This window comes from Protopterus annectens, chromosome 8.part0 (genome assembly GCF_019279795.1).
Source record: "Protopterus annectens isolate FY-2018-M chromosome 8.part0, PAN1.0, whole genome shotgun sequence".
Lineage (NCBI taxonomy): Eukaryota > Metazoa > Chordata > Ceratodontiformes > Protopteridae > Protopterus > Protopterus annectens.
This window is the reverse complement of record NC_056741.1, coordinates 276,312,336-276,338,768: the sequence shown is the minus strand read 5'-3', so window position 1 is coordinate 276,338,768 and position 26,433 is coordinate 276,312,336. Positions and strand designations below refer to the sequence as shown.

The 26,433-nt window shown below is 43.1% G+C and overlaps 1 protein-coding gene across 1 annotated transcript in view; it reads left to right on the top strand.

Moving 5' to 3' along the window:
- Nucleotides 1-25,127, top strand: part of UBQLN4 (ubiquilin 4) — a gene marked incomplete in the record, with an annotated part of 792,664 nt that extends 767,537 nt beyond the window's left edge. The window contains 1 exon segment of the mRNA XM_044079769.1: nt 23,424-25,127. Within this exon segment, the coding sequence (XP_043935704.1) occupies nt 23,424-23,573 (150 nt within the window).
- Nucleotides 25,128-26,433: the final 1,306 nt, after the last annotated feature.

Sequence of the window (26,433 nt, the reverse complement as noted above, 5' to 3'; positions counted from 1 at the left end):
TAAACTGCCAGTTTCACATGCTTAAATAACAATATTTAATGTCTTTTCTAAAACAGAAAATGCTTACAAGCTCTGAATGTCCTGAGAACAAGGAAATGCAGGATTTATTGCATGCAGCTGAACAAGTGGGAAAGCATACTTTGCAATGTGGTTTTGATTCATTAGAGGCATCTTGCAGAGCCGCAGTTACAGGTTCTGTCATTTGAAGGCATGCTTGGTTAAAAGAACAGAGTTTACCTGATCATGTTAAAGCAAAATTATTGGATGCTCCATTACAGCATGATACTTTGTTTGGTGTTAAGGCAGAAGAGGTGTTAAAGAAAATGGAGGGTAAAGCAAAATCAATGCAGACAGTAAAGGATTTCTTACAGGTTCAGCCACCTAAATTTAGCAAGAACTGGCCTACTAAAAATTGGTCCTTTCCCGTGTCAGACAGGCCACAAAGAGGCAGATACAGACGCCCAAGAGGCAGATCTCAGCCCCAAGGCGCATACAGACCTAAACAATGGGGTGCTTCAGCCCCCAAAGGCGGAGAAGACAAATCACAACCTTATAGGAAACAGTCCCAATGACTTTCCTCTGCAAATACCAAGCACTTACCTCTTGGCAGCACTCTTGGGGGGACTAGCACTTTTCTCACAAAACTGGGATATGATCACCCAGGACATATTGGGTTCTGAATATTATTTCTCAGGGTTGCAGGTTCCACTTTCACACCCTACCAAGGTCAAAAAGTATGACAGACCTGCCACACAATCAGTGAGCAGAGGCACAAAAACAAATTTCTGCTCTCATGGATATGAGGGCTATTCAAAAAGTACCACAGCAAGAGCAGGGGCAAGGATTTTACTCAAGACTTTTCTTGGTACCCAGAAAGGACAAAGCCTGGAGACCAATACTGGACCTGTCTATTCTAAATACTTTCCTGGACGTTCAAAAATTCAAAATGTTGACACTGCAGCAACTTCTACCCATGCTGGGCAAGAAGGCTTGGCTAGTTACTTTGGACCTCAAAGAGGCATACCTGCATGTCCCAATCAGACAGTCTTGCAGAAGATACCTCAGATTCATAGATGGCTCAATGCATTACCAATTCTCTGCACTGCCCTTTGGCTTATCTACTGCACCCAGGGTCTTCACAAAATGCCTGGCACCAGTAATTGCATTTTGCAGACAAAAAGGAATTCAAATATATCCCTACTTGGATGACTGCCTTATTCAAGCAGAGAGCAAGGACATTCTACTAAAGCATCTGGCATTTGTAAAAAGATTACTAATTTGCCTAGGGTACACAGTAAACGAAAATAAATCAAAACTAGTGCCCTCTCAAGAGATAATATTCCTGGGTGCAAGCTTAAATACAACTGCCCAGATGGCTTATCTCATGCCAGACAAGCAAAGGCAACTGACTCATTACTTTCAAATGATGGCAACAAAGACCAGTTACCTGCAAGAAAAATTCTGCAGGCTTTGGGCTTCATGGCATCCTGCATCGTGCTAATTCCATATACAAGACTGCATATGAGGAAGCTACAATGGTATCTAAAAAGTGTTTGGACTCAACATTCCCACAGCTTGGAAACAATAACTCTTATCCCCTGCCTGCAACAGGAGTTTCGATGGTGGGCACTAGCCTGTCACCACAACAAGGGACAGCCTTTCACTTTACCCACAGCCAGGCAGACACTAAGAACAGATGCATCGGATTATGCCTGGGGGGCACACATGGCAGGAAAATGTATTCAGGGCACGTGGGCCGCAGCCCAAATGCATCTTCATATCAATCAAAAAGAGATGCTAGCTGTACAGAATGCCCTGACAGCCTTCAAGGATCTACTACATCCAGGACAACTATTGCTAAAGACGGACAATACTACAGTTGTGGTACATAAGCAAGGGGGCACGCATTCATACCCCCTCTGCAGGCAAGCCATGACTTTGTGGAACACAGCACTGACCTATCAAGTACATCTATATGCAGGCACAATTCCTGCCAGGAAAGAAAAATACCCTAGCAGACGATCTAAGCAGAAACCTCATGGACCCTCACGAGTGGAAACTAGATCCACAGGTCTTCAGCGTGATAACAAGGAAATGGGGATGCCCAGACATGGATCTTTTTGCCTCCCCTCACAACTACCAACTACAGAGATTCTGCACAAGGACTTTGAAGCATGGAAAGTGGATGCTCTAGCATTCAGCTGGAAAACCCTAACATTTTATGCCTTTTCACCACTGCCTCTCCTCCCCAAGGTACTCTGAAAAGTCAGACAAGAGAAGCCAAAAATTATTCTGATTGCCCCAGACTGGCCACGCCAGCATTGGTTCCCAATCCTAAAGAGCTTGTCTCAAGGCCCAGCCTGGACTTTACCTCAAATTCCTCATCTTCTGACTCAAAACAGTCAGATCCTGCACAGCCAACTTGGAACCTTAAATCTTACTGCATGGCAAATAATATAGCCATTCAGAACACACCTCTCCTTAAAGCTGTTATGGATGTCATTTTGGAAGCCAGGAGGCCCAGCACCAGGAAATCTTGTGCAGACAAATGGAAGAGATTCTGTGCTTGGAACCAGGCACAAGGATTTGAACCACTTGTTCCAAATATTCATCAGATTTTACAATACCTAACTGAGATGCTGGATAAAGGCCTATCCTTCTCATCAATTAAAATCCATGCCTCTGCCATTTCAGCTCATTACAATACGGAACCTCCTATTTTCTCACATCCACTGCTAAGACAGTACCTCAGAGGGGCAAAAAACATAAGACCCCCAAGGAGAGCACCGATACCTACATGGGACCTCTACTTTGTCTTGGAAAAGCTCACACTGCCTCATTTTAAGCCAGCCAATACAGCTGATATAAAATTCTTATCATGGAAAACTGCTCTGCTCCTAGCAATAACTTCAGCAAGAAGAGTCTCAGAGTTACAGGCATTAATGGCAGTGGAACCTTTTATCATTTTTCATCCGGACAGGGTTTCTCTAAGGACAAAACCCATCATTTATGCCAAAGGTAGTATCCAGTGTGGCTCTTAACCAAACCATTCATTTGCCAACATTTTATCCAAATCCCTAGAATAAAGGGGAGAGACTTCTGCACTCTTTGGACATACACAGGCAGCTACGCTTCTACTTGGACAAAACAAAGGCTTTCAGAAAAGCTGAGCAACTATTTGTAGCATATGCTGCAGGATCACAAGAAAAGGCTATTTCAAAGCAGACTATTTCAAAATGGATAGGATACTGCATTTGTTTCTGCTATGCACAGCATGGCAAATCAGTGCCTAAGAATATTAGGCCACATTCTACCAGGGCAGCAACCACTTCAGCAGCCTTTCTCAGAGGAGTACCAACCAAGGAAATTTTGGAGGCTGCAACTTGGAGTTCAGTGCACACTTTTACCAAGCATTATCACTTACCTCTTTACTCTAAATCCAGAGCAGGCTTTGCCACTGCAGTTCTGCAGGGCCTCATAGCCTCTCCGAATCCTATTTAGACCCAGCCGCCCTACCTCAGCTTTGGGATTCAACCCAAGTGTAATGACTGCAACAGTGAAACACGATGAACATAGTACAGTTGTGTACCTACCATAAATGTAGATGTTCGAGTGTATTCACTGTTGCAGTCCAGGTTACCCACCCACCATCCCCCTTTCTTTGCTGGGACTTATCTGTACTTCTCTATTCTCTACAACCTATGTGGTGTATTTGCTTGTAGATGAAAGTATTGTTTTATTTTAGTGTATGTTTTAATAAGCAATATGTATTGCCTACCTTCTTGGGGGCACCTGACATCTGGGGCAAGAAAAACTGAAGAAAATGGCGTCGGCTGCATCTTGTATACTCCTGGCGCACTGACGTCAGGGAAGAGGCGACAGCAACCGACGCCGGACTAGGACTTTGGAATTCAGGCCGACTGCGGTTAGCCTGCCAGCAGGATAACCCAAGTGTAATGACGACAACAGTGAAGACACTCTAACATCTACATTTATGGTAGGTACACAACTGTACTTTTTAAGTTAATATAATATTTTGGTCAAGTATTTTAGCAGCACTGTATTTACTCTGTTTACAAAATGTTGCGTGGTTATTGAGTAGCAAGTAGTGGAGGGGGGAGAGAAGGAGCAGTAGAAAGTTATAGCTAGGAGGCTAAGCAACATGGCTATTGGGGAAGCTGGCACATTGGCCTTGCTTAAGGAGGTGTAATCAAGGTAGCGTATGAGTTGATTTCTTAGATGAACAAAGAGAGATTGCCAAATTAATTGCAAAGAAGACATGTTTAGTACAATAAAGATACATTTTATGGAGTTATACAAGTGTAGGAGTTGATTGGGAGAAGTGATGTAGGTTGTTAGAGGAGTTTGCATGTACTCTGACAGTACTGTGTGAGAGGAATCGCCTTTTTAAAAGTCAAAGTGTTGTCTACGTTGTTTAGAAATCCATAATTGTGTATAAATTTGGCCCATTGCAGGCATAACATTAATATGCTTCCTCTCATCCATCCATTTTCTGTTATCCAAATTCATCTTTTACTGGACTGTGGAGACATCAAAGCTTATCCTGATAGCCAGAGGGGTTCAAGACCTTGAATCTTGTTATAAATTGGGTGCTGGTTTAACGCAGAACGCACATGTGCATTGATACACTAGAGCATATAACTGATTGTATGTAGATTTCCTGCAACTCAACAGTTACTTTTGAAGCACTTAACTGCTGCAGTTTTATGTAACTTGGGACATTGCAGAATCAACATGGCCTTTATTTTACTGTACATGGAGAATTTTGCACATCCATACAAACTGTGCCACACATGTATGCTATCGCTCTTCACTTTAAGGCTTCAGTTGTTTGAAAATAACTGAACCGTAATTCACACCACTTTTTCTGATTTTATTTTATTTTTTGGCACTGTTTGGCTCTGCCTTTCTGTTGATTAGACTCCTCAGTCTATCTTTGTCAAACAGTCCATTTGCTTCCCATCACCGGGATGGGGTTTGACCAAAATACTCATGATACATAGTCATCAGGGGTGGTTTGAAGATTTTTCTCATGCCATGCTGATGTTCATCGTGCATACAGCTGCAGTCATAACAGATGGGTTATCCTGCCGTCAGGTGGGTCCTCGGTCGGCCGAATTCCAAAGTCTAGGTCCGGCGTCGGTTGTCGTCGCTTCTTCCCTGACGTCAGTGCGGCAGGGGTATAAAAGAGGCAGCCGACGCCATTTTCTTCAGTCTTTCTTGCTGCACGGTGCCCGAAGCAGAAGCAGTTCGCAAGTGCCGGTCGGCCAGCTCCTGAGATTTACGAAAGTATTTCAGCCGAAGTCTTCTTGAAAGCTAAGTACCCCGTTGGGGAAACTTTTCTTGCCTCAGACCGATGTCAGACAAAGTTAATAATTGCATTTCATGTGGGAAGCAAATACCGCATAAGGATTTCCACTCTTTTTGTATACCTTGCTTAGGCCCAGACCACGACGTCTCGGCCTGCCGTTTTTGTGCTAGATTCAACAAACGCACTATTAAGCGTCGGGCGGAGTTCGCCCTTCACTTTTTTGGCAAAAAATTTAATTATATTATGTCGTCAGATACTCCGACTCCAGTTTTGAGCAAAAAACGCAAGGATAAGAACCGACATACGAGGTCCGCACCACCTACTGAAATCACGCTAAGGCCGACTACCGGTTCTCTGGTACTCAGCGAAGCGCCGACGCAGCCCCTGAGTACCGATGACAATGCATTACCGGTGTCTTCAGTACCCGAGGTCGCTGGCTCCTCTGCCCCCATTCCTACTACAGATACCGACGCCACTCCTGGCGGGTAAACTCAGAATTCAGACAGGCCTGCCATTTCTCAAGGGGTCTTCAGGCCTTCCTCCTTCTCTATTAAAGCCTTCACTAAATCCAAAACAGCCATGTAAACCAAAAAACAGGTTCCTCAGACCCCCTCTCAGGGCACCATGCCTAAAAAACAGATGCTTAAAATGGCTGAGGATTTGATTACTCTTATCAGGGGTTCTCAACCCCCCTCTGACAAAAGGCCCAGATTAGAGGAAGACTACCCTTCCTCAGATCAAGCTTCTATTACCTCAGAACTTTCTGAGGACCAGGATTATGCCTATTCTCCCTTCGAAGATTCTGATGCAGAGGAGTCTATTCCCTCGGTCTCACCCCCCCACCCCCTCCCCCGAGGACTTCTCTTTTGGGGAAACCCTGCATACATTGAGGGAACACTTTCACTGGGAAGGCCAAGATTACTCAGATTCCAAGAAAAGGCTCGGGGAATTTCTTCTGCTCCCCCAGCATAGGCCTCTGGCTATCCCTCCTGTTTTAGATATATTGGATGATGTGTACACAGAAGCCAGCCTTAATCCTGATTCTTTGCCTCCAGCTCCTGTTAAACCAGACAGGTATTACCGGGTTCCTGATTCTCACCAGTTCCTATACAAAAGCCATACTGCTGACCCAGAAACTATTTCACAGGGTCCCAAGGGAATTAAGGCCTCTACTGCTAAAACCCATTACCTTCAGAGAGAGATTCCAGAGCTTTAGAAAGGTGGGGAAAAGGTGTACACCTCGGCCACTTTAACCATGAGGGCATTAAACTGTCAGTTCCATATGTTAAAGTATCAACAGTTTTTGATATCTCAGCTTAAAAGCAAGATGACACAACCAGAACAACCAGATTTAAAAGAGTTGCAGGATTTGTTGCATGGTGCAGAACAAGTGGGTAAACATACCTTGCAGTGTGGTTTTGATGCTTTAGAGGCCTCATGTAGAGCTGCTGTTACGGGGTCTGTTATACGTAGGCATGCTTGGCTCAAGGAGCAAACCTTACCAGATCATGTCAAAGCTAAATTATTAGATGCACCTCTTCAAAAAGATGTATTGTTTGGTGTTAAAGCTGAGGAGGTGCTAAAGAAAATGGAGGAAAAAGCGAAATCAATGCAAACAGTGAAAGATTTCCTGCAGGTACAGCCTCCACGTTTCAGCAGAAATTGGCCTTCAAAAAATTGGTCCTTTCCAGCCACGGACAGATCTCAAAGGGGCAGATAGAGGCGTCCAGGGGGTAGAGGGCAACCTCAAGGATCTTTCAGAGCCAGACAGTGGCAAGCACCAACCCCAAGAGGTGGAGAAGACAGATCACAGTCTTTTAGAAAACGGACACAATGACTTCCCCCTACACGTGCCAAGCAAAGCTTTAATGGCAGCACCTTTGGGCGGAAAACTGACATTATTCTCAAAAAATTGGCATATTGTTACAAGAGACAAATGGATTCTGGACATTATAGACAGAGGCTACAGGTTCCACTTTCACACCCTTCCAAAATTGAGAGGCATGCCAAACCAGCCACAAAATCAAAGGGCAGAGGCACAAAAACAAATTTCAGCTCTCATGGACATGAAAGCAATTCAAGAGGTACCTGCAAAAGAACAAGGTCAAGGGTTTTATTCCAGACTATTCCTGGTACCAAGGAAAGACAAAGATTGGAGACCTATCTTAGACCTATCCATCCTAAACACATACCTACAGGTGCCAAAATTCAAGATGCTCACATTACAGCAGCTTCTTCCCATGCTGGGCAAGGAGTCTTGGCTGGTAACATTGGACCTCAAGGAGGCATACCTGCATGTCCCTATCAGACAAGATTGCAGAAGATACCTCAGATTTCTTGCAGGTTCAACCCATTACCAATTCTCTGCATTGCCCTTTGGCTTATCTACTGCGCCCAGAGTGTTTACAAAATGCCTGGCATCAGTAATCGCCTTCTGCAGACTACAAGGGATACAAATCTACCCATATATGGACGACTGCCTGATCCAAGCGGACAGCAAGGACATACTACTGCAGCACCTGGCGTTTTTAATAAAACTGTTGAACTTCCTGGGATACACAGTCAACAAAAAGAAATCAAAACTAATACCCTCTCAACAAATAATTTTCCTGGGTGCCAGTTTGGATACAACCACCCAGATGGCCTACCTCACGCCAGACAAGCAAGGGCAACTGTCTCAATACTTCAGAAAAATGGCAACTTACACCAGGCTAACTGCAAGGAAAGTCCTGCAGGCTCTGGGATTCATGGCATCTTGCATCCTACTAATCACATGTGCAAAGCTGCATATGAGGAAACTTCAATGGTACCTAAAAAACTTATGGTCTTAACACAGCCACAGCTTGAAAGCAATTATACCACTCATTCCATGACTTCAAAAGGAATTTATGTGGTGGGCTCAAGCTTGCCAAAGAAACACAGGTCTTCCTTTCGGTGTACCTCAAGCAACTCAAATCATCACAACAGATGCCTCAGACTACTCCTGGGGAGCACACATAACAGATCAGTGCATTCAGGGAAAATGGACCCAAAAAGAGAAGCACCTTCACATCAACCAAAAGGAAATGCTAGCCGTGCAAAAGGCTATTATGACCTTCAAAGACCTACTGCATCCAGGCCAGCTATTGATAAGGACAGACAACACCACAGTGATGTGGTACATAAACAAACAGGGGGGAACTCATTCATACCCCCTGTGCAGGCAAGCCATGACCCTATGGAACACAGCACTGGAATTGCAAGTTCAACTACAGGCACAATTCCTGCCAGGTAAGGAAAACACACTGGCAGACAACCTAAGCAGAAACATGACAGATCCACACGAATGGAAGTTGCATCCTCAAGTTTTCACAAAGATAACTCAGGCATGGGGACAGCCAGACATGGATCTCTTTGCTACCCACAGAAATTGCCAGTTGAAAAAATTCTGTTCAAGGACCTATCATCCACAGGCCTGGAAAGTGGACGCACTTTCCTTCAATTGGGCAACATTGACAGTCTATGCCTTCCCGCCTCTTCCTCTGCTGCCCAAAGTTCTATTAAAAGCCAGAGCAGAGAGGCCGAAAATGATTCTCATCGCTCCAGACTGGCCAAGACAACACTGGTATCCGCTCCTGAGAAGCCTGACACTTTCCCCACCATGGATCCTACCTCTAGTCCCTCTTCTGTTGTCCCAGCACAACTACAAAACCCCTCACAGCCATCTCAAAACTCTAAATCTAGCTGCATGGAGAATTCCTTGATTTCCCAACAGTTTCTCCTCTCCAAGGAGGTGCAGGATGTCATCTTGGAGGCCAGAAGACCTTCTACTAGAAAGGCTTACTCCGCCAAATGGAAACGATTTTGTGCCTGGAATCAAGAAAAGGGACAGAATGCTTGGGTAATAAATATACCTCAAATTTTACAGTACCTAGCTGAGATGTTACACAATGGACTTTCCTTCTCCTCCATCAAGATCCACGCTTCAGCCATTTCTGCACAGTACAACACAGATCCTCCATTATTCTCTCACCCTCTCTTAAGGCAGTTCCTCAGAGGGGCAAAGAATTTAAAACCCCCAGGGAAACCACCAGTCCCTGCTTGGGACCTCAACTACGTATTGGAAAAGCTGACCCTTCCTCCCTTCGAGCCAGCTTCTTCAACAGAGTTACAGTACTTGTCATGGAAAACAGCCTTTCTTCTGGCTATCACCTCAGCACGCAGGGTTTCGGAGCTACAGGCCCTCATGGCTGTGCAACCATTCATCATTTTCCATCAGGACAGAGTTTCCTTACGAACCAATCCTACCTTTATGCCAAAGGTAGTAGTTAGTGTAGTTTTGAATCAGACTATCCACTTACCTACCTTTTATCCTAATCCACAAAACAAAGGGGAAAGACTACTACATTCCTTGGACATTCACAGACAACTTCATTACTACTTGGACAGAACAAAGCCATTCAGAAAATCTGAGCAACTCTTTGTGTCCTATGCTGTAGATGCTCAGGGAAAGGCTATTGCCAAACAGACAATTTCAAAATGGATAGCCCACTGCATACGCTTTTGTTACTCATTTCATGGAAAAACTGTGCCTGCATGCATCAGATCCCACTCCACCAGAGCCACAGCTACCTCTGCAGCCTTCCTCAGGGGGGTCCCTACCAAGGACATTTTGGAAGCAGCCACCTGGAGTTCAGTGCACACTTTCTCCAAGCACTATCACCTCCCACTATACTCAAAATCTAGAGCGGGCTTTGCCACAGCAGTCCTGCAGGGCATCCTAGCCCCTCCTAGTTCCACTTAGTGCCTACCACCCTTACTTAGCTTTGGGATTCTACCCATCTGTTATGACTGCAGCTGTATGCACGATGAACATAGTACAATTTTGTACCTACCATAAATGTAGATGTTCGAGTGCTCATACAGCTGCAGTCCAGGTTTCCCTCCCTCCATCCCCTCTTAGGACAGGCCTTATGACAAACACTTTTCATATAACCTTTTTGGGGTATTCTTTTATGGTGTATTTGCTTGCAACTACTGTTTTTGATTTATCAACATTGCATCTTTGCATAACATTATGTTTGCCTTCCTTCTGGGGGCACCTGACATCTGGGGCAAGAAAAACTGAAGAAAATGGCATCAGCTGCCTCTTTTATACCCCTGCCGCACTGACATCAGGGAAGAAGTGACGACAACCGACGCCGGACCTAGGCTTTGGAATTCGGCCGACCGAGGACCCGCCTGACGGCAGGATAACCCATCTGTTATGACTGCAGCTGTATGAGCACTCGAACATCTACATTTATGGTAGGTACAAAACTGTACTTTTTCCACATGTATGTTAAGTTAGTGGAGGGAAAGTGAGATGTGCAATGATCTGACAACACTGGTTGTCCCTCTTTTATACAAAGGATGTTGCCACCAAACTGCCCGAGCCCATGCCTCAGGCATGGGAGATGGTTTTCCCAGTCTTGTTCAGAGAAATAGCACCTGCCTGTGTGCTGTTCAAGCATCTTCTAATTTCTCCCACCCTGACGCTCCTTAAATGTCAGAGCTACTAAATCGCTGAATGCTTATAAAACTAATTTATGAATACACTGACAGACAGTAGTTTATTTTTTTGTCATTACACATACTTGTCTATTGAATACAAGTTTGAGTAGGATAAAGCAGAACATTTATCTTCACCTGAAAATTAGACAAGTGTTGTTTTTAACAATATTCCCCCTATTTGGTCATTAAACTGATTATGAACTGGAATGAACCCAAGGAATGAGCACGTCTCCCTTCCCAGTGCATGACATCATGAGTTGATTTACTGTTACAGAAGGCTTATGTACCCCATTTGAAAGAATTAGGTAATTTTGAAAGTTTGAGTGTGAGTTGCAAGACTGGTAGAGACTGTTGCCTTTTGTTTAGTAAAAATAAGTAACCTTGGAAGACCTTTCTAGTATGCTGAAGCACTGTTACAGAAGCTATAATTTTAAAATTACGCATTTGTACTTAATCAGTTAGCTTGTACAGTAGAGAGTCGATTGTCCGATAGGGTTGCCACTTTCCTTCGTGGCGTAAACCGGAGTAAAGCCACACCCCTCGTGTCATCAGTAACCCCGCCCACCCCCTCTCCTGCCCACATTCCGCCCATTTTGTGACATGGCAATGACATCACTCTGCAGGGAACGACCTCTTTTTTCATTCCTGCTGCCTGCTTTCGGCTGATTTGCTATGCTTTTCTGTGGCAATGACATCACTCGGCAGGGAACGCCCTCTTTTTTCCTTCCTGCTGCCTGCTTTCGGCTGAGTTACTATGCTTTTCTGTAAAAAAAAGCATAGTAAATCAGCCAATTTACAAACTCCGATAGTCTGTTTCCTTTTTGAAACGAATACCGGAGTTTGTACAGTGTTTTCCGGACTACCGGAGAATCAGTTTGATTTCCAGATAGTCCGGAAAAAAAATGGAGGGGTGGCAACCCTAGAAACGTCAGTTATCCGAACACAGCCTTCTAAGGTTTTCAGATAGGAAAAATCTTAAAAGTCTGAATATGTAAACATTGCACTTATTCACTTGTGTGTGTTTTTTGAGCTTGTAGCCCGCTTGTGTGTGTGAAAAATATTCTTTATCGTCCACTAGATGTATTCCCTGCATGCAGAAAAAACAAGATTTTAGAAGTTTTTTATCCAGTTCAATGTATGTTTGATTATCTAAACTACCCTAAGTCCCAATTAGTTTGGATAATAGACTCTCTTCTGTATAATAGTTCAAATGGACAGGTATTAATTGATGATCTTCACTTAGATCACTGTTGCAGTAGCCCTTATTACTGGGACTTTGCTTCAAGGTGTCTCCATATGTTCTGTTGGACTTAAAGCTCAAAATACTTCTCGCATTGTGAAATTTATACCTGCCCCCAGAACATCAGGTTTTCCAGTATAAAGTTTTCATCCACCAAGACCATCTCAGAACTTTCTTGCCACAGTTCTTTACAGATGTCTCAAATCCCATTATGACAAGAGACAAGAACAACAATTTCCATCTTCCCTTGTGGCTGGCTGACTTCACAGTTTTTGAAAGTGCTAAGTACCCCGCTTTGGGACCCACTTCCATTCCCTTTGCATTACTATTGTTTGGTATCTGTACTTTGATTGCACTCTTTATATTGGATGTTAGCTTTGTCTGAGCCCAAAAAGGGTAGATGCATTTGTTTTAAGCAGATTCCACACACAAATTACCACTGCCACTTTTTTTTTTTGGTGGGGGTGGGCAGGACCATGACCTCTTTCCTGTATTTTTATTTGTGCCAGAATAACATCAAAACTGCAATATCCTCTAGAGCTTTACCCCTAAAACTCTTTGCAATAGGTTATGTTCCCTGATGACCATGAACAGAAGCAACATGAGGCCTTAGCTAGGTCTGCTGTGGCTTCTGCTGGGGTGTTATCTTCTGAAGGCAGGAAGGCACTGGAGACTTGATACTGGCATCCAGCATCACTGATCTGTTAAAGGGTGCCTGTTCCGGAGAGGTGATTACACAGTCCCTCGACCAAACACCTACTTTTCCACAGGCCTGTAGCTGTCCACCATTGGAAGCCATCATGTCTTCAGAACTGGGCACATTAGGCTGGACTTATCCACAGAAGGATTCCTCATCTGTCACCTGACCCCAGGTGAGTGTGAGGGAAGCTTGAACTTTTTTTCAGGGGGGTATGAAGGGTCCCCATAGTACATGGTTAGAGAAGACAAGGGCTTTGATGTGGAAGTGTGGCCTTTCTGCACAGAGGGCAGGGCTTCCAGAGTGGACTTTTCCTTAAGGATGACCCATAACACTAAACATGTCTTGCCACCAGGTAGAAACCCATTTCATAGGTACCTGTTGGATCTTTCCCTTTTTGCCAGGTTCATTGTGAGCAGCAGTTCAGTCTGTCCAGGTATAATGAAGGCATCACGGGCCTTTCACCCCAGGTACTGAACGTTTAATGTTTGGGTCTCCTTCTCCAGGAGGAAGTGAGATCAATCCGCTTCCCAGGTAAAAGACTTCCAGGAAAGACAGAAGGGGAAGAACTACACTATTTTTCTCATGTCTTTCCCTCTTGGCTTCAAAGGAAATTTCCTTTGCAAAAACCTCACTGGGTGAAGGACTTCTTCAAATGGGAAAATAGAGAGGCTTCCTGACTTATTGGACCCGGACCCCCAAATACCAGTGGCTATTCCTCTAGTTGTGGTAGCCCTGGGAGGATGGTTTTCTCACAGACTCTCAAAGTACTTTCTGAAACCTCTGTGCCTCAGAAACCAGTCCTATACGGTGAAAAACTCCTACAAATTCATAAGTATAAACCCAGTGCTGGATCCAGCAGTATTATCCCTGGGCGCAAAGAAAATGTTCAAGTTGGTTCCTGCTTTTAATGCACTTCCCAGTGACAGATTAGAACTTTGGGAACAAAGTATACATGTCTGCTACCATGGCCTTCAGAGTTAATGACTGCAGGCACATAAAACTTATGTTTCAGATGGCACAACAGGAAATTAATCTTCCAAACTAAGTCCTTTATATCATAAGCAAGGATCAGATAAGCCAGCAAAAGATAAAGACCAGTTCAAGAAGAAATGTCAGTTCAACAACTGGAGAAAGGTGAGAGAGGGTCTCCAGGGCTCATCCTCTTGACTACGTGGTGTTCCTCCCACCCAAAACCCAGCATTGTATGTAAGGGATGCATCACTGATAACTGAACAAGACAAAACCTCCATTTTTTTTATAGTTTCAGGTCTGAGAGGTTTTACCATGTACACCCTCCCCATTATCTGCCACTTCCCCAAAGTTTCATGTATGGCTTGCAGTGTCTTCCTCTTCATAATTCAAAGAAAGTTTCTGTTCTTAAAATGTTGTTAGCTTTATTTCACAATTCTTTAATATCAAGGACCCTCTTTGGTGGATGCTGTAGTTGGGTTCAGTTTTTCAGTTTTTTCGACAAGTCAGAGTTGGTGTTTTTCTGACCATCTCATTCTGAAGGATAGCCAAGTGGCAGTGATGTGCATGGTAGTATACTGCAGCAGTTGAATAAGAGCACTTCTCTCCCGAAGTTGATTAGATATACAAGTTAAATATTCCTTGGTTGTTCCTGTTCTGCTGGTTAGATACTGTAGTGCTTTACCTTGCTGCATCCCAGTCACAGCTTTGTGCTTGTCCTGGAGAGAGGTGGCCTTCTGTTGCCCTTGTCTGGCAAATTTGCTGTTCATGAGAGAAGAATTTGAGGTGTTGTGGCGTTCAAGTCAAGTTCTAAAGTTCATTGATCTTTTTCCTACGAGACTGTTGCTGGTGGATTCCTGTCATAGTTGAGTTCTTGTCAGAGGCCTGGATTTTGAGGCTACAGGTGATAATAGCCTTCCCCATTCTTAGGAGTTGGGAGTGCATTTTGTCCCCTGTGAAGCACATAGGAGACAGAGGATTAAATTTCAATATGAATATAAATGTTTGATCCAAAATTCTGGGTTTCATGCATCTGTTGTCACAAGTTGACCGGAAGCTGTTGCCGTTTGTGTTTTGGGGAGGGAATTACAAGAGTCCTCTATTTTTTTTTTTCTTTTCTTGACAATGCTTCCAAGTCGGTTTGCTTCTTTGGTCTTTCCTCACTGCCAGCAGCTTTTCCCGGTGTTGGTTGGTAGAAGTCTTGCAGGTGCAGAATGTTTTTCCATGTTCTTAATGATGACTGGCTTCTGAAAGCCCGATCCTCTCCTTTCTGCAAACTTGGGGTGCACCTGTTTGGTTGTGTTATAAATTCCTATGGCAATAATCCTTCAGGTACTTATAAAAAAATTTCCTGTGCTTTCTGTTATTCTCATTAAACAGGCTGTGATTTCCATTATTTTCATTAGAAAGCCACATTATTGCATTATGGTATATATCTAATGCATTGTATTTTCTTTTTTCTGAGTTGTGTATTTTGTTTTCTTTATTTTGCATTGTATTTGAGTTGTGTACATATGCTGTTATCTACTATACTGTTTTTGTAGGTTCATAGGTAAGTACTAGGCCATCTGTCTGCTGACCATTTCAAGCCTGCCTAAAAACTGTATTCAAAACAACATCTTAACCAATTCTGGTCTTGCACATGCTCATCTCAAGGTTGAGACTTTGTGTTCACTGTACAGTACTCTCCAAGTACTCCTTAAACAGAATACACTCAGCCTTTCACTGAAATGAAAAAAACACATTTTATACATAACTGTGACCTTTACAATCTACTAAGTTGCATGTGGGCTTTCTCTTTATTAATTTCCACCTCTGTGAAAATCTTAGAATGCATCAATGTAAATAGAAATGTAACTACTGTGCGTTTAACTGGAGCTTAGTATAATGCAATGCAACCAAATTGAGCTTTTCCCCCCGGGGCCTCAGCTGAAAATTGATATTACCAAGTCAGACTTTCCCAGTAATCAAAGACAAATAAATAAATAAAATTTCCCTCTAGCCTCAGGGAGGGCAAGACAAGATAGATCGGGGAGAATTTGAGTCTGACCATCCAGTTATCTAGGTTTACCTTAAAGGTGGCAAGCATGCTACTCTGCTTGACATGTAGTGGAAGTTTGTGCCAAAGGTGAGGGATACGTTCAGATATGAATCTGTCACACTAGTATATCTTATCTGTTAATGAAGGTTTCATTCCTTTAACTGAGTATTTTGATGTACCATTTGTTCTGCAAAGGAATAGGAGATGAAATCGGGTTGGGTCTTTCATGCCCAAAAGGGTAGACAATAGATCTCCATGGAGGAGTCTGTAAGAGATAGTACAGGGAAAGGGTGGCCATTCTCTCCTGGTAACCAAGATTTTTGAGGCTACTGATTTTTTTTTTAGTTATGAATCTCTGAGGTCTCTCAAGTTGTGTGATATGTTTAGATAAATAGCTGCCAAAAAGTGTGTTATATTCAATAATGGGTCTGATAAGATATGAGTAAAGGGGAATTTCGACTTTAGTGGAGATGCCTTTGGAAATTAGATGGGCCAGATAAAAGGCTTTTTGAACTACTATGGAGACACAATGCTCAAATGATGAGGAATTATCAACAAGAGTGCCCACATCTGTTACAACAATGTCAACAAAGTGGAGGGGTGCACCTCCTTTCTGGTAAGTGAAACTTTTTTTTTACCAAAATGAACTGCGATACATTTTTTTTTAACATTTACTTTGAAACCATTGTCCTTGCACAAGTTGTTAACATGGTCTAAGCCGTGTTGAAGCAATTGTAAGTCAGTTGACAATTTACAGTCATAACCATATGCCAGAAGTACTGGCCTGAAAGTTTGAGAAGTATATGCCATATAGGATAGGGCCCAAAACTGAGCCCTGCAGTACACCACTGGTAACTGTTTTGCTTTCAGAAGTGGCATCTGTTACTCTAATAACGTGTTTTGTCAGACAACCGGTTAGCTATCCATTGCACAGTATAAGGATTCATATTCAGATTTACAAGTCTGTCAATAATACTTGGATGGGAAATAGTGTTAAAGGCACTAGCCAGGTCTAGATATGCTGTGTGTACCGCATAACCACTATCTTCTGCTTCACTTACTTTCTCAAAGAAATCAATGAGGTTAAAGAGACAGGACCTTCCTTTCATAAAACCATATTGATGAGGGTCTAGGGTTGAGAGATTTTCAATGTCCAGATTAATGAAGTTTAAGATAATGTGCTCCATAGCTTTACATATGAAGTTAGTAAAACTAATTGGTCTGTAGTTACCAGGGTCCTTGGTTGGGCCACTGTTGTGTAATGGCATTGCAGTAGTTGTTTTCCAGGCTTCATGAATGTAACCCGTGGAGAGACTTGGATTAAAGAGTTTAAGTAGGGGTTCAGAAAGGCAGTATTTGGCACTGATAAAACCGCGGTGGTGGTGCTGCGGTAGCGTTGTCGCCTCACAGCAAGACATTGTCCCGTTCATGCGTTAATGGGCGTACCTTCGTTGAAGGTTGTGCGTTAGGGCCGGCAACTCAGCACGTAAAAAATCAACTGCCAATCATTAGAGGACCGGAGTTCCGCTGTGGTGACCCCTAACCGGGAAAAGCCGAAAGACACAACAACAACAATCAGGCAACCTGGTATGTTGTCAGAGCCCATGGATGAAGTAGTCTTAAGTTTTTGAAAGGGCTGAGAGAACTTGCTCCATAGTAATTAAGTGTGGTAGCTAGGACTATGTAACCTGTGGGGTGGCTATATCGGGGGGGAAAGAATACAATTTGCATTGTTTGTTAGCTAGGATATTAGCCATTTCTTTTAGGTCAGTGTGTGCAGTATTATGGTCTAGCTCCAAACACTGTTGAGTGTTGGTTCTTGACTTCTTGAAATAGTTAAAGACTTCCAGTTGTTTTTGGTTTTAGTAGCTATTTTAAGTTCATATTCCGCTTTGAGCTTCCTAATGGTTCCTTTAAACTGTTAGTTTGCTTAAATGTGCTCTTAAGGGAAGTATAATGAAACCTTTTATAAGCATTAAGGAGTCTTTCTGTATTTATATGGGTATTACACCACAGGGGTTTGTTTTTAAACTTTTCACTATATTTGTTCCAGTTAGGGATTTGCCTTATCAATACAACTGCTGAAGTGTGAGGAGAAGTAAGAGGTATAGGTAGCAGCTTGAGCAGTAGGATCCTTCAAAGAAGGATCACATCAGAATTTATTTAAGTCAGCAATTAACCATAGGTGGTTTGCATTTGAGAAGTCCCTAAAGAGAATGCTGTTTAGAGGGGAAGTACCACCAGCTTTAAAGGAAAAGGTCACTAAATTATGGTCTGGTTTAACAAGACATGATGATTCATATGGAGCTGTGCAAGAAGTGTCTATATTTGTGAGGACTAGATCCAGGATATTGGGGCCCCTAGTAGGATGGTTAAATATTTGTGAAATGGTTGGCATTTATAATGTCAAGGTAACACTAGACATGCCTACCATTGGCAGTGTAGGTCAACCACCAGGTTTATTGCTGGAAGGTTGAAGTCCCAGGTAGAAGAGTTTTGGATTTAAAACTAGCTATGAAATGGTAATTAGTCTTGTTTAAGGTCATTTGGACTTGTAGGAGTTAACATGTGGTGTCGCATGGAATCTGTTGTATGATGATGATATGCTTGACAAATACTGATACTCCCCAATAATTGCCAGTGGGTCTGAAGATGACTGACAGCATACCCAGGAACAGAGGGAGTACTTTCATTACTGTGAAACCATGTTTCTGTAATTATACATATATGAATATGTTAAAGTTGCAGTAAAGCCTCAAGTAAATGCATTTTTGTTAAGACTCCTGACATTGAGTAGCTCCACATCAATCTGTTCCAAATTAGAATTTACTAGGGTGGAATGTCCAGCAGATGGTTTGTGCCTAAAAAAATTCACTATGGAGACAGCAAAGGCTTTGGCCAGAATTCGAAAGCCACGGTAAGTGATGTGAAGGCCATTCCAGGCAAAGCAGAAAGACTTGTCAGCCATCTCATCCCAAGCTAACACATAGTGGATAACACTAGAATGACACCAGCTATTTAGCCAATTATTAAAGCCAGTTATGTTTTGTTTGAATCCTTGCATCATTCTGGGTGATGGCAAAATACCACTCAAGAACAGTGTCTTTCCTGCCCCAGACATGCACATCAAGCTGAGTCGTGTCATATTGTGCCCTCATAGTCTGGGTAATGCTTAAAAATGGTCCTCTGACCAGTGCACTTAACCATTTACCACATGTGAAAATAAGTAAATAAATAAATGGACGTAACATATTTGAAAGCATTCTCAGCATAGTAGTTGATGTTTGAATAATATGATTTTGGTACATTACAGGCTGCCTCTCCCCTATCTAATGCTTCTGCATATGTTATGGGTCTGGTGGTTTTGTGTATTTTTTTTCATTTACTAATGCAGCTCTGTTTCAAAGCTTAACCCACACAGTGTTGATGTATATTTAACTATCCTATTTAGGTTTGTAGTTTGGTAGTAGACAGTAGTATTCTGAAAGGATACACTAATAATTTTATTTCTTGTATGCTTTTATGGCTCTTAGTCTTCCCAAAGTGCCTTTGTTAGTATGTTGACTGCTAATTCTGCGTTATCAAAGGATGTTCATTGTTTTACACTGCTGCAGTCATCACTCTTGGGTTATCCTGCCGTCAGGCGGTCTCGCAGTCAGCCCGAGTTCCAAAGTATTGGTCCGGCGTCGGTTGCTGTCGCTTCTTCACTGACGTCAGGGCGCCAGGGGTATGTAAGATGCATCCGACGTGGTGCCCGAAGCAGAAGCAGTTTGCAAGTGCCGGTCGGCCGACTCCTGAGATTTTCAAATTGAATTTCAGACCGAAGTCTTCATAAAGCTAAGTACCCTGTTGGGGAACTTTTTCTTGCCTCAGTCCGATCTCAGAAAAAGTTAACAATTGCATTTCTTGTGGGAAGCAAATACCTCATAAGGACTTTCATTCTTATTGTATTCCTTGCCTAGGCCCAGACCACGACGTCACAGGTTGTCGGTTTTGTGCTAGGTTTAATAAACGAACTATTAAACATTGGTTTGATTTCGCCCAACATTATTTTGGTAGGAAATTTAATTATACCATGCCGACGGAGCAACCGACGTCCGGAATACATAAAAAACGCAAAGATAAGGACAGGCAGCCGAAATCCAAACCGGACTCCGAGGCCTCTGCTAGACCAGTCGCTGGTTCTCCGGTTTTCAGTGAGACTTGGCTAGTAATGTTGGACCTCAAGGAGGCATACTTGCATGTCCCTATCAGACAAAATTGCAGAAGATACCTCCGATTTATTGCAGGTTCAACCCATTACCAATTCTCTGCACTGCCCTGGGTCTTCACAAAATGCCTGGCACCAGTAATTGCATATACTGCAGACAAAGAGGGATTCAAATATATCCATACCTGGACGACTGCCTTATTCAAGCAGAAAGCAAGGACATTCTATTAAAGCATCTGGCATTTGTCAAAAACCTACTAAGTTGCCTAGGGTACACAGTAAACGAAAATAAGTCAAAACTAGTGCCCTCACAAGACATAATATTCCTGGGTGCCAACTTAAATACAACGGCCCAGATGGCTTACCTCACGCCAGGCAAGCAAAGACAACTGACTCAGTACTTCAAAATGATGGCAACAAAGACCCAACTCCCTGCAAGAAAAATTCTGCAGGCCTTGGGATTCATGGCATCTTGCATACTACTAATACCATTTGTAAAACTGCATATGAGGAAATTACAATGGTATCTGAAAAGCGTATGGTCTCAACACAGCCACAGCTTGGAAACCATAATTCCACTCATTCCCTGCCTTCAACAGGAGTTTTTATGGTGGGCTCAGGCATGTCACCTCAACAAGGGTCAGCCTTTCACCTTACCCATAGCCAGGCAAACTATAACAACAGATGCATCGGATTATGCCTGGGGAGCACACATGGCAGGACAAGGGTATTCAGGGCAAATGGTCTGCAAACCAAAGGCATCTACATATCAATCAAAAAGAGATGCTAGCTGTACATAATGCCCTAACAGCTTTCAAGGACCTCCTACATCCAGGACAACTCCTAATAAAGACTGACAACACCACAGTGATGTGGTACATAAACAAGCAAGGGGGCACACACTCCTACCCCCTATGCAGACAAGCAATGACCTTGTGGAACACAGCACTGACCTACCAAGTTCAACTACAAACACAATTCCTGCCAGGAAAGAAAAACACACTGGCAGACGATCTAAGCAGAAACATCACAGATCCTCACGAGTGGAAACTAGATCCACAAGTATTCGCAATGATAACTCAAAAATGGGGGAGCCCAGACATAGATCTGTTTGCTTCCCCCCCAAAACTACCAACTACGGAAATTCTGCACAAGGACATACCACACACTAGCTTGGAAAGTGGACGCCCTCTCATTCATTTGGAAAACATATGCCTTTCCTCAACTGCCTCTTCTAGCAAAGGTGCTGCTGAAAGCCAGATTAGAGAGGCAACAAATGATACTCATTGCTCCAGACTGGCCACGCCAACACTGGTATCCAATACTAAGGAACATGGCTCAAGGGCCCACCATGGATTTTACCTACAATTCCTCACCTGCTCACTCAGTAAAACAATCAGATTCTACACAGCCAGCTCAACGCTTTAAATCTGGCTGCATGGCAAATTGCCTAAATAACCAGTCAACACTTCTCTCTAAAACTGTGATGGACATCATTCTGGAGGCCAGGAGGCCCAGCACCAGGAAAGTCTATTCAGACAAATGGAAAAGATTCTGCGCCTGGAACCAGGCTAAAGGCCAAAATTCCCTTGTCCTCAGATTCTTCAATATTTAACTGAGATGTTGCACAAAGGACTTTCCTTCTCATCTGTTAAGATCCACGCCTCCGCTATTTCAGCTCAATACAACACAGATCCTCCTATATTTTCACATCCATTACTAAGACAGTTCCTCAGAGGGGCTAAGAACATAAGACCACCCCGGAGAGCACCAACACCAACTTGGGATCTCAACTTTGTTCTGGAAAAGCTTACACTTCCGCCCTTTGAACCAGCTTTCACTGCTGATCTACAGTTCCTATCATGGAAAACTGCCCTGCTGTTAGCAATAACTTCAGCACGAAGAGTCTCAGAACTACAGGCCCTAATAGCAGTGGAGCCTTTCATCGTTTTTCATCAAGACAGAGTCTCTTTATGAACTAACCCTTCCTTTATGCCAAAGGTGGTATCCAGTGTGGCCCTAAACCAAACCATTCATTTGCCCACCTTTTATCCAAACCCCCAGAACAAAGGGGAAAGGCTCCTACACTCTTTGGACATTCACAGGCAATTACGTTACTACTTGGATAAAACTAAGGCTTTCAGAAAATCTGACCAGTTCTTTGTATCCTATGCTGCAGGATCTCAAGGAAAAGCTATCTCAAAACAGACCATTTCAAAATGGATAGGACATTGTATCCGTTTCTGCTACACACACCATGGGAAATCTGTGCCTGGTAACATCAGGCCCCATTCCACCAGGGCTACAGCAACATCAACAGCCTTCCTCAGAGGGGTACCAACCAAGGATATTTTGGACACTGCAACTTGGAGTTCAGTGCACACCTTCACCAAGCAGTATCACTTACCTCTATACTCTAAAACCAGAGCTGGCTTTGCCACTGCAGTTCTGCAGGGCCTTCTAGCCTCTCCAAACCCTGTTTAGTTCCACCACCCATCCTTAGCTTTGGGATTCAACCCAAGAGTGATGACTGCAGCAGTGTAACACGATGAACATAGTACAGTTTTGTACCTACAATAAATGTAGATGTTCGAGTGTTCACACTGCTGCAGTCCAGGTTACCCCCCCTCCATCCCCTCTGAACTAGCTGGACTTATCTATTCCTTTCTATCCTGTACAACCTCTGTGGTGTATTTGCTTGTGACTGAAGGTATTGTTTTATTTGTATATGTATATTTTTATATAGCAGTATGTATTGCCTACCTATTGGGGGCACCTGACATCTGGGGCAAGGAAAACTGAAGAAAATGGCGTCAGATGCATCTTACATACCCCTGGCGCACTGACGTCAGGGAAGAAGCGACAGCAACCGACGCCGAACCAAGACTTTTAAACTCGGGCCGACTGCGGGACCGCCTGACGGCAGGATAACCCAAGAGTGATAACTGCAGCAGTGTGAACACTCGAACATCTACATTTATGGTAGGTACAAAACTGTACTTTTTCATAGATGGGCTCCCACTAAAGGCTACAGGTTGAGCACTAGTAATTCCGATTACTAAAAAGAAAGATCTGAAAGCTGAAATCTCCTTACAACTAAATTTTAATTGTGATTGTATTTAGATAACTGTTCTTTTCTGCTTGCCTATTACTGTTACACTTGTTTATTTACATTTCATCAGATTTATAAAGTACTTTATGGCAAAGCACTGTAATAAAGGTTGAGCTGAGCATTATTCTACATGAACTTTTAATAACCTGCAGTGAAGTCATTACCTGTTTTTTTAATAAAGTTGCTTACTTATGTTGTCGCCACTGTTGTTTTCATTTTTTAAAACAGTACTAGATTTCCTGTACCTTAGTAGTAAGGCTAATCACTGTTTTTTGTTTTTCTTGCAGCAAAGTCCAGAGTTACGATTCCAGATGCAGCTGGAGCAACTGAATTCCATGGGGTTCATCAATCGAGAGGCCAACTTGCAAGCTCTTATTGCCACAGAAGGGGACATCAATGCTGCTATTGAAAGATTGTTAGGATCACAACCTTCTTAATCATGACTACAGCAGGACTTTGCAGAATATGATCTTCCCTATCCCCTTGCCAGCCCTTTTTAGGGACTTGAGGAGGTTGAAATGCAACCTTCCTGTGGGGGGGTGGGGGTGGGGGGGTGGAAGGCTCAAACATTTGATTTATGTCATGTACTTCTGCAAGTCATTTTTCTTTATTTGTACCAGTTTCTCATCACAGTGATATTGTTTTTAACACTATTGACCTATTCAAATGAAAATGGTCTTTGGGTAGGGAAGTTTTGAACTACTTTACTTGTATTTAAATGCTTGTGGCTCTGCAGTTAAGAAAATCTTATCTTTGTTTAGGTAAGATTATCTTGGTAGTGTTTGAAAAGTCATCTGAATTTATGAAGTAGAATTGAATAGATACCATCTTTGTCTCATTCCCTTGCTCAATGTTAGGTTGGTTGTATTTATTCTAACCCCTCAGCAAAATAGTGGAGTGACAGGAATTAAATGAAAACTTTTCACTAAATATCTACAATGAGCATTGTAGCTTAACGTAATTTTAAGTATTTTTTTTTAAACGAGACATTGCTGAAAGGACAGCATCAGGTTTACAATTTGCACTGAACTGTTACCAGTAGTATCTTAAGGTCATTTGACAGTAAATGTGCAGTGTTAGCTGACCTGTTCCTCCTTTGGTCTGTAGGGAGGTGGATGGTCGTAAATAGACAAGGCTTTAGTCCTAAAAAGGAAGTATCTAGATAATGTTTCTTTCATAACTTCCATATGGCATTAAAATATATTTGTTAAGCAGTAGAACTATCTTTCTCATGCTGTGTTTCTGTATTGACACCTGCAGTGATGGCATTCTAGGGGTAGTACAGCCAGGACATTTTACATGTGCTAAGGGGGGAGGGGTATTATTATTATTATGAGGAGAATGTTTTTCTTCAGCTTAGGAGAAGACAAGTTAAAAGTTCAAACCCTACCAAAGCTGCAGAGTACTGTGCCTTTTGAGAGGTCACTGCAAGGACCAAATCAGAAGGACTTAAGATTTGTGAAGCTCTGTTAATGAGCCTTTTTAATAGTGGAAGACATTCCTGGGGTTCTTTCACCCTCACTAAAAAATTGCATGTTAACATAAAGCCATCCACTCACAACCGTGCCCATCCTGCCTGCCAGAAAGCAGCACAATATTAAGAGAAAAGTGAATGCAAAAAATTGTTTCCTGTCACCTGAAGGAAAAATGCTTTGCACATTGAGTGCAGCATGGTGTATATAAGAACATAAAGTATCTGCAGTTTCATGTTACTCTTTGTTTTTAACAAACCCGATACGAGTCCCTCACCAAAAGTGTGAAGTTAGCAGTCTTTTGGGAGCAGCAGTGTCACTATTACTGGCAGGACGGTTAATACAAAGATCCTTATCGACAAAATTAGAGCTGTTTCATTCTGTACTTGTGATCAGTACCTTTGATAATTGGCCCAGTAGTTGTACAAACTACCTGTTATCACTTCATTCTTAGATTTTCAAGTTATCTGCTGTGATAAGTCCATTAGACACCCTGCTAATAAACACAGTTATCTGAAATGCTTGTTGTTTTCATGATTTTTGAAATGAGGTTGTAAAATGATTTGTGAATGCATTTACCTTTTAATCTAAATATGGAAGTATGTGGAGAAGTGTGGCAAGGTCTTTTTCCAGGCCGCTTAATTCACTCCAGGTGGTAACCATAATTTTATCTTCCTTTGTGTGAAGAAACTCAGTAGGTCAGTATTAATCCGTCTTCCTGGTATACTGTGAGACATATGTAAAATCTGCTCTTCTATTTTTGTGTACTTTTACATTTTTGATGTTATTCAGAAGTAATGGGGTCCTGTTTATTCTCATCATTTCTGTGGTTTTCAGCAGTGGGTATAGGTCAATTGCAGATCTGAAGTAGTTGACTTCATTTGGTCATCAACTTGTGGGTTACGAGTCCATATCAGATCTGACATGGCCGCATAACCAACATCTGATCCTAGCTCCAAGCTACTCCTCTTACCCATAATACCCCCTGTCTCCTTCCCCCCGCCCAGATCTCAATTGCCGCTGAAACAGCATTGTGGGCTGAGCCCTGAGCATCTTTTGGATAAGTAAGTTGTTTTTTTGGGTCCTTTTCTGTCTATCTTTAGAGGTTTCTATTCTTTATCTATCCTACCTAGACTCCAGACTCCACCCCAACTCATTCTGTTTTGGGCACAGTCACCTGACTGCTCGGCTCTGGCAGGGCCTTCGCCGAAATCCAGACTAGGTTCTCCCCAGCTCCACTCTCCCAGGTTTTCCCCTGAGCCGGAGGAGTCCCGGATCCAGTCTCCTGTTCGGGCCTCCCCTCATCAGCACTCCAGGCATGTGTCAGTGGCCTCCTCCTCCCGTTCGACCCAGAGGCGTAGAGAAGCAGAGATGGATAGGATGATGCGGAAGTTCATCTGCACCCAAATCCAGATGGGAGTCTTACCTGCCCCTTCTCCCTCTAGAGCGGGGAGCTCGCAGTCCTTTACTCCAATCACTCCTTCTCTGATCTGACCTTCGGTTTCAGAGCCTTTGGATCTGAGGACCCTCAGGGTTGGGGGGTCGGCGCTGATGGTACCTGGTACCTCGACGCTGGCCATTGCCTTGAGAGTGTTTGATCTGAGGGGTTTCTGTCTGCTCTGTGTGTCTGAGTGCAGTTTTCCCCTTGGCATCTCAGCTCCTGGAGTCTCTGCTCGGACTCCCCCATCGGGTAAGAGGGGGACGGCTCCTACTGGCACTTCACAGGGTGTCCGTTCTCCTTCAGCCTTTGACGTGGTGAGAGGGTTCTATCAATTTCGTTGAGGTCCTTGACCATCTCTTCCTCTGAATCCAGATTCCACCCCAA